We start from the raw sequence: 14,990 nt of genomic DNA on the forward strand, positions 1-14,990 counted from the left end.
TAATGACTCATATAATATTCTCCACCCACCCACACCAGATTAAAACAACTCTTTTGTTCGAAGGCTGTTTTCCATAACAAAATCAAAGCTCTGCAAAATATAGCCTATGCGTTTGTGACAGCATCATTAAACTGGAAAGATGTTTCGATTTCCTTGTACAGTGAAGGTTAAATAACTGGTTCTCAAATGATCCTATATCCTAGACCTATATGAAACGGATGCCACTTCATTTGGGTTAATAGTTGCGTTTGAAGTATGGCACTTTAGATGTCTTGACGACTAGGACGTGGCTTTAATGTCGCGCCTTTCTTCTGATAACGGTCCCCACCCCCCTCGTCCATGTGCGAACGACTGGGAGTGTCACCGGCATATAAGGGCTGGTCGGTGTCAATGATGTGCCACTGTCTCTCTCTGAGCAACAGACGACTACTGTACTTATCTCTGCTGAACCTCTAGGAAGATACCAATGGATTCTCTCCGTGCTTGTGTTTTGTGCGCTGCGTTTTTCACTGTCGCCAAGGCGTTTACACATCATGATATGAAGGACGCGCTGCTTCAGAAACTTGGTCTGGATGAAGTTCCGAGAATTCACAAAAGGGATTTGGAGAACCTTGTTATTCCGGCGCACATCAAGAGCAAGTACCTCTCCATGCTGAAATTGCACCACGTTAGGCGGCGCCGATCTCTGCCCAGTTTGGCGGGTATCCTCAGGGGAATACCTGGAAATGCTGGTAAGCTCTTTTCCCGATGTTTGATAAAGATCATATTCCGTTTCCAAAATGTGGATGTATTCACACTAAATCACATTGATTTAGCTTTAGCTGCTGCACCTGAGCTGTTGCGCCCTTATGATGCCGTGCGTAATTCGTGCGCAATGGCCCTCAATGTTGATTTTCCTATATTAGTTCTAGTGCGCATTACAATAAATGAGTGTGAGTGGATGTTATGTTCAGTGCCTAACCACAACCTTTCTATGTTGTGTTTTTAGACATCTCCGGGGAGTTTGTGTACTCGGATACCACTCGGCAACGAATGTTCTTCGACATGAATGCCAGGATTCCCGACAACAGCGAGGTGACCATGGCTGAGATGAAATTGTACAAGAAAGCCCCTCACAAGCGGTCCTTGCCGGAGAGAAGGAATCATCGGCAGGTCAACAACGCACGAGTCAGCATCTACTGGGTTGAGATGTTTGAGAACGGATCTAACAAAACCTCGTTGGTGGACTCTAGGTAAGACACTTTACAAATCTACACATAAAAACCTATAACAATGTCCAGCTAATCTTCATCACTTGTCGCTCTTTGTTCTTGACATAGAACGTATATGTGCAAACTGCAAAGTGTTTAATACTTTTTTTTTCTTCTCGTGTAGGTTGATTCCCATTTTCGAAAGTGGCTGGATAAGCTTTGATGTGACGCAGGCGGTACACTATTGGTCAAAGACGCACCAGAAAACACCTATGCACCTGGAGGTGTGGATCGAGGGCGAGAGACCTGGCAGCTACGCGGCAGAGATGGCCAAGAGTGTCCATTTTACCACCCAAGACCAGACGGGCAACACCTTAGGAAAACCTGAGCTCGTCCTCTACACACTCAACCTCGAAGAGTTTGGGTAAGGCGCGCCACCCCCTTTGATACAGTATGTCGGGTTTGAGACATGTAATTGCATGACAATTACCGGTAGGCCTATCCTTTTTATTTGCATTAGTTAACTAACGGTCCCCTTTTTACCTATCTCCGCAGATCTCAAGGCGATTGTGAATCGAACCCAGGCAAAGACACGTGCTGCAGAGAGAAACACTTCATCAATTTCCGCGCGCTCACGTGGACCCAGTACTGGATCATCGAACCGGCGGGCTACCAGGCTTACAGGTGCGCGGGCGGATGCAAACAACCTAAGCGCAACTATGGCTACGGGGAGAGGAAATGCACCATCGCAGAGAGTGCGCCACTGCCCATGATGTACCTGGTCAAGAAGGGCGACTACACCGAGATTGAAGTGGCCGAATTCCCCAACATGATCGTGGAGAAGTGTGCATGCACCATGGACAACATCTCCATAGTTTGAAGTGAAGTCCTCAAGACTGTGCATCTCCAATTAAGACTTAGAGTACTTTCAATTAAATGTACATTTTTTAAAGTACTAAATTTTATTTATGGCTATTCTCAGGGAGAGTTGTATTGCAGCCCCGTGTAAACAACCCCTAATCACAAGCACTTTGTATTATACCTTGTACATAATGAAGTCACAAGAATGTGAGATCTTTGCATTTGTATGAATTGTATATGAGTCATCACTCAAACTGTCTGATTTAATTTCAGATGTTATATTTTTTGAGCTGTAAATAGGAGTGGCATATTTCATGATTAAATATTAAATATTGTTTTCATTAACAACTTTGACTGTCATTCATTTTCAGTCTAGGTGGTTTAACCCCATCAAGACAGACTTTACCTAAGGCATTCTTACACCATTTTGTTTAAATCAAATTACCCGACACATAGTAGCCTAAGCCTACTCTCACATATTCGTTCCTTATTTGCACTTTATTCAACTGGAAATAGTAATGCTATTAGTACAGTCACAAATGATGATTTGGCTAATGGCTTCTTCTGTGTCAATGAAAGGGAACTTGCTTGGACTGTGATAGTCAAACAGATGTGTTGATCAACATCAGCAAGCTGCTTCCTTAGAGTTGTGCTTGTCGTTTGCTACCAGGGGGAGCCTGGAGGCCACATAGGGTGCAGACGACACAACCTGAGGCTGGATGATGTATTTACATCATGGCTTAGCAGGTGACCAGAGTGCAAACATTGTCAAGAAGGGAGCACTCTATTGATAAATATCACAACTTAATTTGCTGTCTGTGTAGGGGGTCTTGTCATTATAATGAGTTACTAAAGTCCTTACAGCTGGGTTGTAGCCTACTAGGCACACATTGCAAGTCACACAGGTGTTTTGTCTTTTTAATTGGAAGAGTGGATTGGAAGGTGTCATATAAAACACTGAAAGAATATCTGGAAGCATTTGACAGGAGACACGTTTTCAATATATTTCATAAGCTTCATTTATTTCAATGACATTATGACAAAAATGCATACAAAAAACATAACCCAAGATAAACACAAATATCAAAACATGGTCAGATAAAAAAAGACACATTTCAGCAGGATTCAAAGCTATTGAGCTTCACTCATCAGCAAGGAAGAAGCCCAACATTAAAGCATGAATATAGTCATGTAAAAGTCAAGTAAAACATACCCAAGTACTGTACTGAAACACCATTTGAAATACAAAAAAAATATCCAAGGTCTCGTTGAGTTTACAATTGCATTACTACTTATAATACCTGAAAACAGTTCATGGGCATTCATTCATGCATTTTGTATTTTGGAGATAGTGGTATAATAACTACACACAATATTGTCATTAAGTATTAAATAAAGCAACAATTGACCTGAATTGATTCACGAAACAACAGCTTGTGTTGTTGGTCACATGTTTTAAATGATACACATATTACTATAACACTGTTGGTATTGTACACAGATATCGGAGTGCACACATGTTACCGGCTTCTTACGGCCATTATTGTAGAGCCAGACAAATTCCAATTTACTGAGCCAAAATTCTACATACATTTGCCGTTAAGAGTCATATATGTTTCAATGACCCTCTCACTTGGTGGTATTACTGTGAACAAGTTGTAACATAATGTAGCCCTTGACTTGCTGGTGAAAATGAGAACCACTAGTCCTTACCACCACAGGCAAATGAGACACGTCGATTTCTAATATACTATACAGTCTTAAATGTGCTAAACTAACCACAGAGTATAGCTCCTTCCATTACATTTTATTTAAAACACTGGTGATAAACTTCATAGGGACATTAGATGTAAACACTGGAAAAATGTGTTGTGTGTCATGTAAAACTCATTTGTAGTCTTCAGTACAAAGCACCAAGCAAAGCGAACCACATTTTCCGAAATACCACAAGGAAATAACTATTTCAAGGACCAATCGAATAAAGGAACCACACTCTTTTCAATATACACCTGAGAATCTAGCCTCACCAGTGCCAAGATCAGTAATGTGCCCTATTATGTCAAGAAATGTACACCAACAGAAGAAAACGAAGATTAAAGGCATGATGTAGTGCTTGAATGGCTTGTAATATCCTTTGCTCAAGTAACTATTCAAAGCAGAAGCATTTGAATATTCATAGCTATATCAAAGATTAGTCATTTACAGCAATAGGCATTTGTGAGGTGAGAACTATGAGGATCGGAGAGGGCTGATGTCCTTGTGGTTTGAAGTAGCAAACCAAGTCACTGCCCATTCAAAGGTCTCTTTTAAGCACCTTTGAGCTTGAATTAAAAGTCACAAGCCATAGACGTAAAAAAGCAAACATGTTGTTTATTGCAAATCTATGGAGTTTAGAATACATGCTTTGATGGTAAAAAGGAACAGAAGACAAAAGCATAATTGAATTTATATCGCTGTAATGACATAATTGTTTGTTTCATCTGGACTACATTTACAACCACTAACAATACTATTAGCTACCATGCCTCATAATAAGCCTAAGTACTGGTTCCTTTTAATTATAAAGTGTTCACTTTTCATACAAACAAATGAAACTAAGCAAAACAATATTTACATTACGTGAAAACAAAAGAAAAATGGAGAAGAAAATCACATTGCACAGATAAAATGCACAACCCTGAAAATCTTTCAAAACATCTGTCACTGAGATCGTAAATGTTGTGGTTCCTGATATTCAATTACCGGTATTCATACATGGGATTTAAAAGCATGGGATTTATTTTAAAATGGTGGAAAAATATCGTAAAATGTACAAAAATCAAATGAAAATGAACCCATAAAGCTTCAAAGACATTCCCCCTGCCCCCCTCTCCTCAGATGTGGAATGTGTCTCCCATCTCTTTAACGTCTTCTTCTTTTTTCTTTTAAAAGTGGGTTCTAGAAAAAGCGCATGTCCGTGGCTAGCGGTGTCTCCATATTGGCTCCGACCGACCAGTCCTTTGATCAGAAAGTCTTTAGTAATATCCTGGCTGATACTGCTGACTCCACGGCTTCTGGTTCCAGAACTGGGGACACAGACAGACACAGAGGAGGGTTAGACACAGGGAAACAAGGATCAACTCTAAAAAAGGAAAACCTAGCCTTTAACATCTAAACAAGTCTTATTTTTCAGTCTTATTTTTCCCAATCAAAGGGATATTCAGCATTACAGGGGCATGGTCATGAGGTGGTCAGCACTCAACTAGGTGGTTTCAAAGTTAAAAAAAAAAAAGAAAGAAAGAAAAAAGGCACATCCATACCCCCTCAAAGACGAATCATGATTGATATCCTAAACTTGAAATTTAAACACTCAACTTACATTTTCAAAAGTTTCATGGCCTTATATCAAGAAAGGATTTTGTCCCTTATTCATCTTTCACAAGTTACATAAACTCAATGACTTACCCCTTGCTGCCAGCTCTGGTTGAAGGCTTGGGCCTTGTCCATGTTGCCAAAGCCTTGTCCGTTCCTGTTGCCAAAGCCGCTGCTGCCACCTCCTCCATTCCTGCTGTTCCCAAAGTTGCCACCGTTCTTGTTGCCAAAGTTCCCGCGGTGGGTGCCTCCCCTTGTCTGGAACTGCTAGGAGGGTTAGAGGGACACAAGTTACTAAGTTGTCCTCCTACAGACGTGACAGCATCGCCAGACCTTTATTGAATCATCTTTTCTTGACTCCATGTGGCCTCTCTCTTTCTTGCGCCTCCTTGTCAAAATGTATTAGAGGTCTGGTTCCTCCTCTGGCATTCTCCACCAATGTGTTTTGAGAAAAGAAGGCTAGGAGAGATGCATGGAATCGAGGAGAGACTTGAAATTGACCACTTTTCTCACATCTGCTACCAAACCAACCTGGTTGTAGTTGCCTCGGTGGCTTCCACCTCCTCCACCACCTCCTCCACCACCTCCTCCACCCCTGTTCATGTTGGCTCCAGGTCCTCGTTGGCCCATGTTGCCTCCCCTCATTGGAGCTCCTCCTCCTCTGTTCATAGCTCCACCCCTGTGGCCCATGTTTCCCCTCATCGGCGCACCTCTTGGGGACAAGCCATGGCTGGGAATGACGCCGCCACCGCCACCGCCACCGCCACCCCTGTTAAAGTTGCCTCGGTTGGGGAACCCTCCTCTAAAGGCTGGGGGGGGCATGAAGCCTCTTGGGGGGCGGTTGAATCCGCCACGGGGACCTGGGGCTGGGACACAAACACACACAGAAGATTAAATACTGGATAGGTTGCAGCAAAAACAAAAAAAGTCTAGGGCAGAGTCAAAACCATCTATTCACAAAGATGGAGGCGTTTCCGTTCTAATTAGGTAAGTCAGATAGCCACCCCCCCCCACCTTTAATGTAGCCATTTTACAGATACAAATTGAATCATGGTCGACATATGGATATACCTCCTCTGAAGTTGCCTCTGTTCTGGAATCCTCCACCTCCACGGCCTCCGCCTCCTCTCGGTCCAGGACCTCCTCCACGGTTGAACTGGTTCTTGCCCCCTCTGCCTGCCCCTCCTCTAACTCCACCACCACCTCCACCAGCTCTCTTGGGGGTGACAGCCCCCTGGTTAGGCTTCTTCTCGGCAGGCAGGGCAGCCTTGCTCTCCTCCTTGTACTGCTCCAGAAGCTTGGCAGACTCCTCCTTCTCCATCTCAGCGTAGGTCACTCCACAAAAGCTCTCGCCCTCCTCCGGCAGGGAGAAGAAGCCTGGAGAGATGAGGAGGAGTCTGGGATTACAATGAGCTCATAATAAAAGCCACAAGCATTGTTTTTTTGTCTCACTCATATTTTTCTTTTTATTGGATAGAGATAGTGAAGACAGACAGGAAAGTAAGGAGAAGAGGGAATGTCAGCAGGGCATGGTCCGGATTCGAACCCATGCCGACATGGGCATATTTGTGCACTGTAGACCGCGGTGCTAGACCACTGGACCACCCCAGGCAATGAAGGCAAGAATGGTTATGGACAGTTTTTCCAAGTCCATTCCTCTGGGGTATTTTTCCAGCACAGCACTAACAGACTTGATTCAGCTAATCAAGAAATCACCAAGCATGTTCAGGCCCCTCAACCCCCCCCCCCAGCAGAAATGGGAAAAACTGGTATGTGCAAACTAACATGGAGTCCAGATAACCGGCATCATTACCTTTCATCTTGAGGAGGGCGTGCTCGGGCACGTCTTTGCCGTCGCTCTCGGCCTTCTTCTGAGCTCTCTGCTTGTAGTCCTCGTCTGAGGGACAGACCACCACAGCCTTGCGCTGGTAGCCAGCGAACAGACACATCTTCCTCTTCTGGCCGGGGGCTGACAGGTTGGTCTGGGAGGGGGCAGGGAGAGGTAGACAGCATTAGTGTTGTTGACTCATGTCATTATAGATGGACAATATATGGCTAGACAATATGAGTCGCGGTCTGGTGAACTTGCAACAACACGCTCACTCGAAGGGGTCAAAAAGTGAAAGTGAAAATTTCGTTTCGTAGTTTTCGTTTTTTTGCATATCACCAACTTGAAGTTTTAAAGTACCCACTCGATATAATAAACAACAGTTTAACGATCACTAAATACTTATAATTTGTGGATTGGATTCACTATTCTCGTTTGCCGGAGGCTACCGGTAAGGGAGACGTGACTTATAAACATACTTTCGTTTTAGCTCGTGTTCAAAAGCAAGAACTGTGTGTTCATCTTGTTATGTGTAGTTATGTGTTTTTAGCATGTCCATGTTCTCTCAGCATGTTGTGATGTTATTAAAATACAGTTTAGACCTTCGTAGAGATGTGTTTTGTTAGCAGCTGTTAGCCGCGCTCGTAGCTGTGGCTGCGTTTAGAGTCACTTTTCTCCCATTCAGTGTTTGATGTGTACCAACATTCAAATATGCCTGTCGTATTCAATTTTTCTGATGATTCACTCATTCATTCATATCATTTGAAAGCTTACAATCTGTAGTTAAAGCACATGTAAAATAACAGAAAAATGACTTTGCCTTCTGGTTGCACATTTCACCAGAACGCGTCACATATATCTATCATTGTGTGTTTATTTGTATACGAGCAGGATTTAAACATGGGTCTCCCACAGGCAAGCGTCGAGCATTATCACATGAAATATGAAGACGACGTACATGGTCCAAGATGTAGTTCCTCTTCTTGCGCGCGGCGATCTCAATGAACTTGCCCAGGAAGAGAGGTGCACGCTGGGAGATGGCGGTGAGCTTGGTGATGTCCTTGGACTGCCTCTTCAAGCTGTCAAGCTGCATGAACAAGATCAATAGTATTATTTAAGACTATACAACCGGATATACCTAATCATTACCATTGCCTTCTAACATATAGGTTTAGGATATGAAAATACATCAGTGCTATTTCTAGGCTAGAAGTATACCACTATTATTGAGATCATAATGGAGAAGACTAACCATCATTTTCTCAACGATGGTGTCGCTGCCCAGGATGTAGTATTTGCCAGGGTTCTCCTGGATGTGCTTGGTCACCCAGGTGGTCTTTCCCGAGCCCGGCAAGCCAACCATGACGATTACCTATGACAAACACACAGCCCATCAGTATTAAGTTAATGATTATTTTTTAAATTTTTTAAATGTAATCATTTTCAGGAAGTCTGGAACATTACAGCCCACGATCGACAGGGCCGCCGTGGTTACCTACCTCACAGTCCTTCTTGGTCTCGGGTCCCTTGGGTCCGCGGCTGCGGTCGTCCACAGCGACTTGCTGCATGAAGGTGTAGCCCTCTGGCTGGGGGAAGTAGGGGGTCTCCATCTGGCCGAAGTTGAAGTCCACGGCGCAGTTGTGGCAGATGACGTGGGGGAAGAGGGCGCGGCCCGCCAGGGACTCCTTACTGGCCTGGAACGCCACCACCGGCTCCTTACCGTTCTTGGAGAAGGACATCTCTACCTCGTCGCCCTCAAAGTTCTACAACACAGGACACAATTGTTATTATGCATTATTTTGGATGTATTGATGATTGATCAATAGGCTGATAAATAATGAATTGTGATTATTGCTCATGGAGTCATGGACGGATAGAAGTGTCTTATGCATCGTTCTTGACGCATCTATGATCAATAGGCTGATCCAATACCAATTCTGGATATTTCTAGGTTATGAAAGTAAAGAGTAATGGTTTCTTACGATAAGGCAGCAGATGACGTCGTTCTCATCGAAGGTTTCTCCGAAATCCTCTGTGACGCAGTTGGTGGTCTTTTTTCCCTTCCCAGAGTAGGCATAGGAGTGTTCCTCCTCACCTGCAGGCCAACAATAACACAGATATCAGACTGACTTGATAACAAATAAGTGCATTCACTGTGTTTTCAACCTTATTTTGACGTTGGAATTAATTTCAGGTTACTACACACGTAACTTTAAAATAATAGTTTTCAATGAAACAAATAATGTATTGTTTGTAATGGTATTTAATGTAAGCAGGGCTCCCCTGAAACAGAGGACACCCTGCATAAAGAAAGTTTTCAAAATAAAAAAAGAATGACAAGATTTTTCAAATTTCGTAATTGGGATTCATTTCCGGTTCCTGTCCATGTAATGTTGTTTAAAGCCCTCTAGAGGGTGCCATTGACAAAATCTTTTTAAACCTAAAAGGCGCAAATGAAGGAAACTAACCTAGGAGAAGAGTGCCCGTGGCCAGGGACCAGCCCACCTGGACCTCATGGATGTCCATGTTCTTACTGGAGATGTGCTTCACAGGAATCTTCTCAGTAATCTGGACACATGTAAAACAACATTACATATTGGATCAACAAATGACAACCCAAAACTAACGTGTTGCGCAAACATGTTACAATGAAGTGATACCTGCATTGCATGGGAATTAAACCAGTTATACACATTTTCAATTCCATAGAGATGAGTAATACTATTATTTCAATGTATTTGTTGATTTTCTGATTGCATCACATCTCTGATGGAGATGGGTGAAGTAACAGTAGTTGGGGGTTCTCTTACCTTCATCTCAAAGCAGGCCTTGCCCTGGGTCAGCCCGTAAGAGGCCTTGCCCCCAGACCACAGGTAGGCAAAGCTCTCCATGGTGAGAGAGGAAGCACTGTAGCGGTCCCGGGACACCTTGAAGTGCAGGTCGCAGTTATCTGTGCGACAGAAACCCCACACAATTTATCATTATACCTCTTTTGCATTCTTCACTCATGTCAACTAGTGCCAATACTACGGGGTCTGTTTAAGCACAACCAACTCATCTTTTATACAACATCATTCACACACACACACACACACACACACACATAAATCAGCACTCACAGGTGTCCAGACAAACTGTTGTATCATCAAACTCCTCGTCCTCCTCTTCCAGGGGTGGCAGGGGAGACTTGAACAGCGCCCTGAAAGAGAGCGAGCGAAAACTGTCAGTCGGACGTCAGAGACAATGAGCCTGTCGCAAAGAGGCCAGAATGCACTTTGGTGGGTCATCATCCTTTCGTGACATCATCGCTCCAATGCAGAGAGGGAAGGGAGGGAGAGCAGTAGAAAATATTCTTGACTTTTGAGAAGTACAAGCAACCTGACAGGCATGAAACTTCAGCACTTTGCTTAGGTTTCTGATGGTTGGGTTGACAGACAGACAGCACTTACCTACTGGTCCAGTGTTTGCCTAGAACTAAAAAAAATAAAAATAAAACATTCTATAAAAGGCAGTCAGGCCTCAGGGTATAAAGTAAGTTTATGGCATTGGGAGTCCCCTCCAGGGTCATGCAACGTGAAGAGCTGTGGGGGATATATTTTTAACTCCCAGTGTGTTACGCAAGGCTAAATAAAGGTCAAGTTCTTCTCAAACTGCTGGGAGGAACAGAGGAGCAAAAGATACTGTTACACTCAGCTGTTTCTTTTTTTCCTTCTTTTTTCCTAAATATGTTTTTTTGGGAATTTCTGTTTTATTGTGAGAGACAGATTGACACGAAGGATGGGTGAGGAGAGAGAGAGGGAGAAGGGATGACATGCAGGATGACCGGAATCGAACCAGGACCGTGCTGCGCCACTAAGCGCCCACACTCGGCTGTTTCAACTGTGTGGGAAACAAGGGTTAACAACCCAGGATAGGTGGTGATGACAGATGTCTGTTACATCGACTTACCAAACTGATTGTACTCAGGGAGAGGTTACTGAATCCCCCAGAGGTGAGCTCTGCTTATGAAAACCACCTCCAAAATATTTACACTGAGGATTACAAAGTAGGATTAGTGTCCTCAGAATGTAGGCACAAATCCTCTGAGAGACTAAACACCGCCTCAGCAGCAGGAAATGCCATAGGGCAGCGGTGTATATAATGTGAATCAAAGAACCAATTTAACGGTGGGGGGCGGGGGACCGCCATTTCCATCATCTGAAGCTTTGGTTGGTCATCTTGTGTTGTCCTGGACTGCTCTCTCTCTAAGATGTGGATTTACAAATGGCAGCCATTGTAGAACAGCCTACCTGGCACCTTGAGATCAGACATCTCCAGTGAGTTGAACCGAGGAGCATATGGTCAATGGGTTAAAGTGAGGCGGGATGGGTCCTACATGAGCCTTGGATTGGTTTAGCAGAAATGACCTCTGCAGAGTTTAGGGATCAGAGCACCCAGGGGCTTTATTGGTTCACTGTAGCTAGAATGACATTATGATAGAGGTAACATCCAACTTGCAATGAAAACAAAACATAAACTCTCAGATACTGTCAATCTCAGACCGTGGCAAAATGCATAATTTGAAATGTTTTTTCGGTGGATTATTTGAAAGACTTGGTGTGCTTGATTTAACTGGTGATTGATGGTAGCAACAGAATAGTCTGCCAAAAGTGGCATGCGAAATCAAACACCAGGTTTTTCAAATACATAGTTTGCCCAGTCTATGCATGGAGAGACCTGTGTGGTGAGAAAACAGTCCTGTAAACAAATTACATAAATTACAATGATGCATGGATAAATAGATATATTTTGACATCAGACAACCATCAAAAAGAGACATAAAAGTGGGAGCAACAATGGCAGGTCAATGGAGGTCATCCATTTCCCCTGGGATGTTCAAACAGCTGTTGAAAGAAAAGGCCTACTACATCCTTGTGTGCTACACTGACTGTAGTGACCACCCCACCCCAGCCCGCCCCCGCCCCACATTATCTGCTACTCTTCTCCATTGTTTTTCCTCAGCTCTGCATCACCTTGACTGTAGGCTACACAATGGTGCCTCAAAACAATGAGTGCATGTCATGAGGAACATTTGCAATTCATAAACTGTTATTCATTTCTCCTACTACTGTACATTTGCAGTCCATTTTTAAGAGAGTGTGTGGGCACTGCATAGTAAATGGTAAGGTTCTTTAAAAACCAGGGATGACCCTCAAACATTTCTGAAAAGTGTAGGTAATAAGGATATCATTAAGTGAGGGGTTTTCGCTAGTTAGTGCATTGGCGCTTAAAGCCAATACAGTTCACATAGCTGTCATGGCTCTTCAGGAATACCAAAGGCCATTTCTTCCCATCCTTACCAGCTGTATTTGTTTTCTTCAATAAATTCAAAGTAGCCCCTTCCATGTTCCTCTCGACGTCTCTTAACACCCTTCTTATTCTTCTGATCAGCATTCGTGTCTTTGTCCGCATCCCCTTTGGAAATAAAACAAAGATATAATGAGGTGCCCCTTTTAATTGAGAGGTCGAGCTGGCTGTTTGTGGTGGTGGACCCACAAGACTTATCCATGAGTTACAATGTGTCCACCATTATTTCAGAGATGAGACCTCAATGCTTTTCACTGAATGAGGAAGAAGCTGGTGACCAGGTAGTGAGGTTACATTGTAGCTGGTCAGCAATACTTAACATTGACAATAACAACAAGGTTTACTGGGAGATCGTGGAGGGAAACAATTACTTCAAGGGTAAAAAAAGACCCAAGGAGTTAACTTACTTAGTAAGAGGTATAATACCCCCTCAAATGTGGTCAGTTTTCTTTAGAGATTGGCTAGAGCAAATGCGTTATTGCTACGGCACGATCATGCAGGAAAACCGAAACTCTACTTGTGCCAGCTATCCCCACGAATACCCTTCCCCCCACAACAATAGCTTGCTACCATACCATGGCTGCGTTCGTAAATTCGCTCTGAGAGCGCCGGAGCGCACACTGGGTTCGACGTCATAAAGGGACCAAGTAATTTGATTGGACAAGAGGCATTCCATGAGTGCTGATCAGATTTCCAGAGCGAATTTACGAACGCAGCCCATGTAGCAAGCTAATGAATAAAGCGACGCTCTTGTTGGCAGCTGAGCTTTTTGTTCATTATAATACTATATAATGTTTGTATATACTACTTCATTTCACTTTCTTCCCAAAGCTACAAAAGGCTTGCCACGTGCTGAACCAAAACCCGGCACCTGCCCAGTCTCGTCTGGAGAGGTCGGCGTCTGCCATGCAAGCTATGCTATGCTAGGCTAACTAGCTAACACAAAAGAATGTGGCTTGTCGGCTAGCGATGCTAACCACCCTAACAACAGACATCTTGGTTACCGAACCGAAAACCACTGACCAAGCCTGTACCCTATGGCTACCATTACTCCTGTAGTTACCTAAACCGATGTGTGTGTGTGTGTGTGCTACCAATTCGTACACTGCTAAGACGGTGGTGCCTGGCTTTGTGAACACCCACCGGCATTAGCCAGAAAAAATAATTGAGTCACGACTCCCAGCATTGAAATTGAACCGGGCGACTCACCCTCTGCAGACTCATCTCCGGGCTCACCGTCCTCCTCTGCGTCGATCTTCTCCATGTCCTCCACATCTGCTCTCAGCATGGGATCCATCTCCTCCTCGCAGTCTTCTCCCTCGCCCATGTCGTCGTCCTCCGCATCTACGGCGGCATCACCCGCGGCGGCGTCCGCTGCTTTGCCTCCGTCTCCCTTCTCCTTCTCCTCCTCCACCTCGTTGGCCTCCATGCTCTCTTCGACCGGGCCTTCCTTGTCCTCGTCTTCCGCCATACCCTCTTGCTCCGCGACCTCGGTGCCGTCTTCCTCCTCGCCTAACTCGGCCCCGTCGGCCTCGTCGGCGTCGTCCGCCCTCTCCTCCCTCGCGGGAGAGCCGTCGGCCAGGATCTCCTCGTCCAGCGCGGCCTGTAGCCGGTCCATCAGCTCGGCCTTCAGACCCTTGTCCGACAGCTGGCGCTTTTTAAGCTCGTCCTTCAGCTCGTTTACTTTCAGTTTTTTGACGTTAATTGCACTCATTTTGATTACTGAATAGAAAAAAACACTATTACACTACTTGAAGTACAATCAAGATCACAAATGATACGACAACTTCAAAGGAAAACGCTTGGAAAACGGATGTATATTTAACTGCGCCAAACGGCACTAGCTCTACTAGCCCCTTTTCACCGGCAAAAAGACAGTGCGCGAGTGTGGCTGGAAGCCCCTCCCTTATAGGAGGGGGAAGGACGTGGGCGGTGGTTACCGTAATCACTCCTAAAGCAGCAGCTCTACATTACATTACCGTCTGCCATAAAGCGCTCAATTTCCCAAATAGACAGCAAGAGCGAGGGTTAGTTATAGCTTGGATTAGGTAGCCATGGTTAGTGTTGCAGCTAGGGTTACGGTTGAAGCCAGGATTAGTGTGTTGGATATAAGGTTAAGGAAGTCACCCTCTAAAATTTAAATGTGAGCGTTTTTTACCAAGTAAATGGAGACCCTTTCTAGGGCTGGGGCTGACAAGAGTCCTACTGAGGTGGACTGTTTTCCACGAGGACAGTGGGAGGTCTGTGTGGAAGGCGGCGGATGACATTCTCCCCTATCTAATGATAAGATTAAAGGGAGCAGGTCCTGACTCCTGCAGATTCCCTGAGGAATCCCATCATAAAACCAAGACATGGAGTTGGGGCTGTCGGGTTCTTAATTTTTTATTATTCTTTTTATTTTATTTTAATGTCCT

General features: G+C 44.3%; 2 protein-coding genes across 2 annotated transcripts; one reads left to right on the forward strand and one right to left on the reverse strand.

Moving 5' to 3' along the window:
• Positions 1 to 466: 466 nt before the first annotated feature.
• On the forward strand, positions 467 to 2,070 carry lft1 (lefty1; the record flags this gene model as incomplete). Its single annotated transcript, XM_080547325.1, has 4 exons — positions 467 to 731; positions 989 to 1,232; positions 1,375 to 1,614; positions 1,746 to 2,070. 4 exons carry the CDS (start codon positions 467 to 469, stop codon positions 2,068 to 2,070), a joined length of 1,074 nt encoding a protein of 357 aa, XP_080403451.1.
• A 2,352-nt stretch (positions 2,071 to 4,422) lies between these two features.
• On the reverse strand, positions 4,423 to 14,421 carry hnrnpub (heterogeneous nuclear ribonucleoprotein Ub). Its single transcript, XM_080550439.1, has 14 exons — positions 13,786 to 14,421; positions 12,570 to 12,684; positions 10,350 to 10,429; positions 10,041 to 10,180; positions 9,699 to 9,798; positions 9,213 to 9,325; positions 8,730 to 8,993; positions 8,483 to 8,602; positions 8,189 to 8,317; positions 7,216 to 7,384; positions 6,474 to 6,779; positions 5,934 to 6,268; positions 5,496 to 5,669; positions 4,423 to 5,116 (listed from the first exon to the last, which is right to left on the reverse strand). Exons 1-14 carry the CDS (start codon positions 14,288 to 14,290, stop codon positions 5,066 to 5,068), a joined length of 2,601 nt encoding a protein of 866 aa, XP_080406565.1. The 5' UTR covers positions 14,291 to 14,421; the 3' UTR covers positions 4,423 to 5,065.
• Positions 14,422 to 14,990: the final 569 nt, after the last annotated feature.

This window comes from Nansenia antarctica, assembly GCF_963989245.1.
Source record: "Nansenia antarctica genome assembly, chromosome: 1".
Lineage (NCBI taxonomy): Eukaryota > Metazoa > Chordata > Actinopteri > Argentiniformes > Microstomatidae > Nansenia > Nansenia antarctica.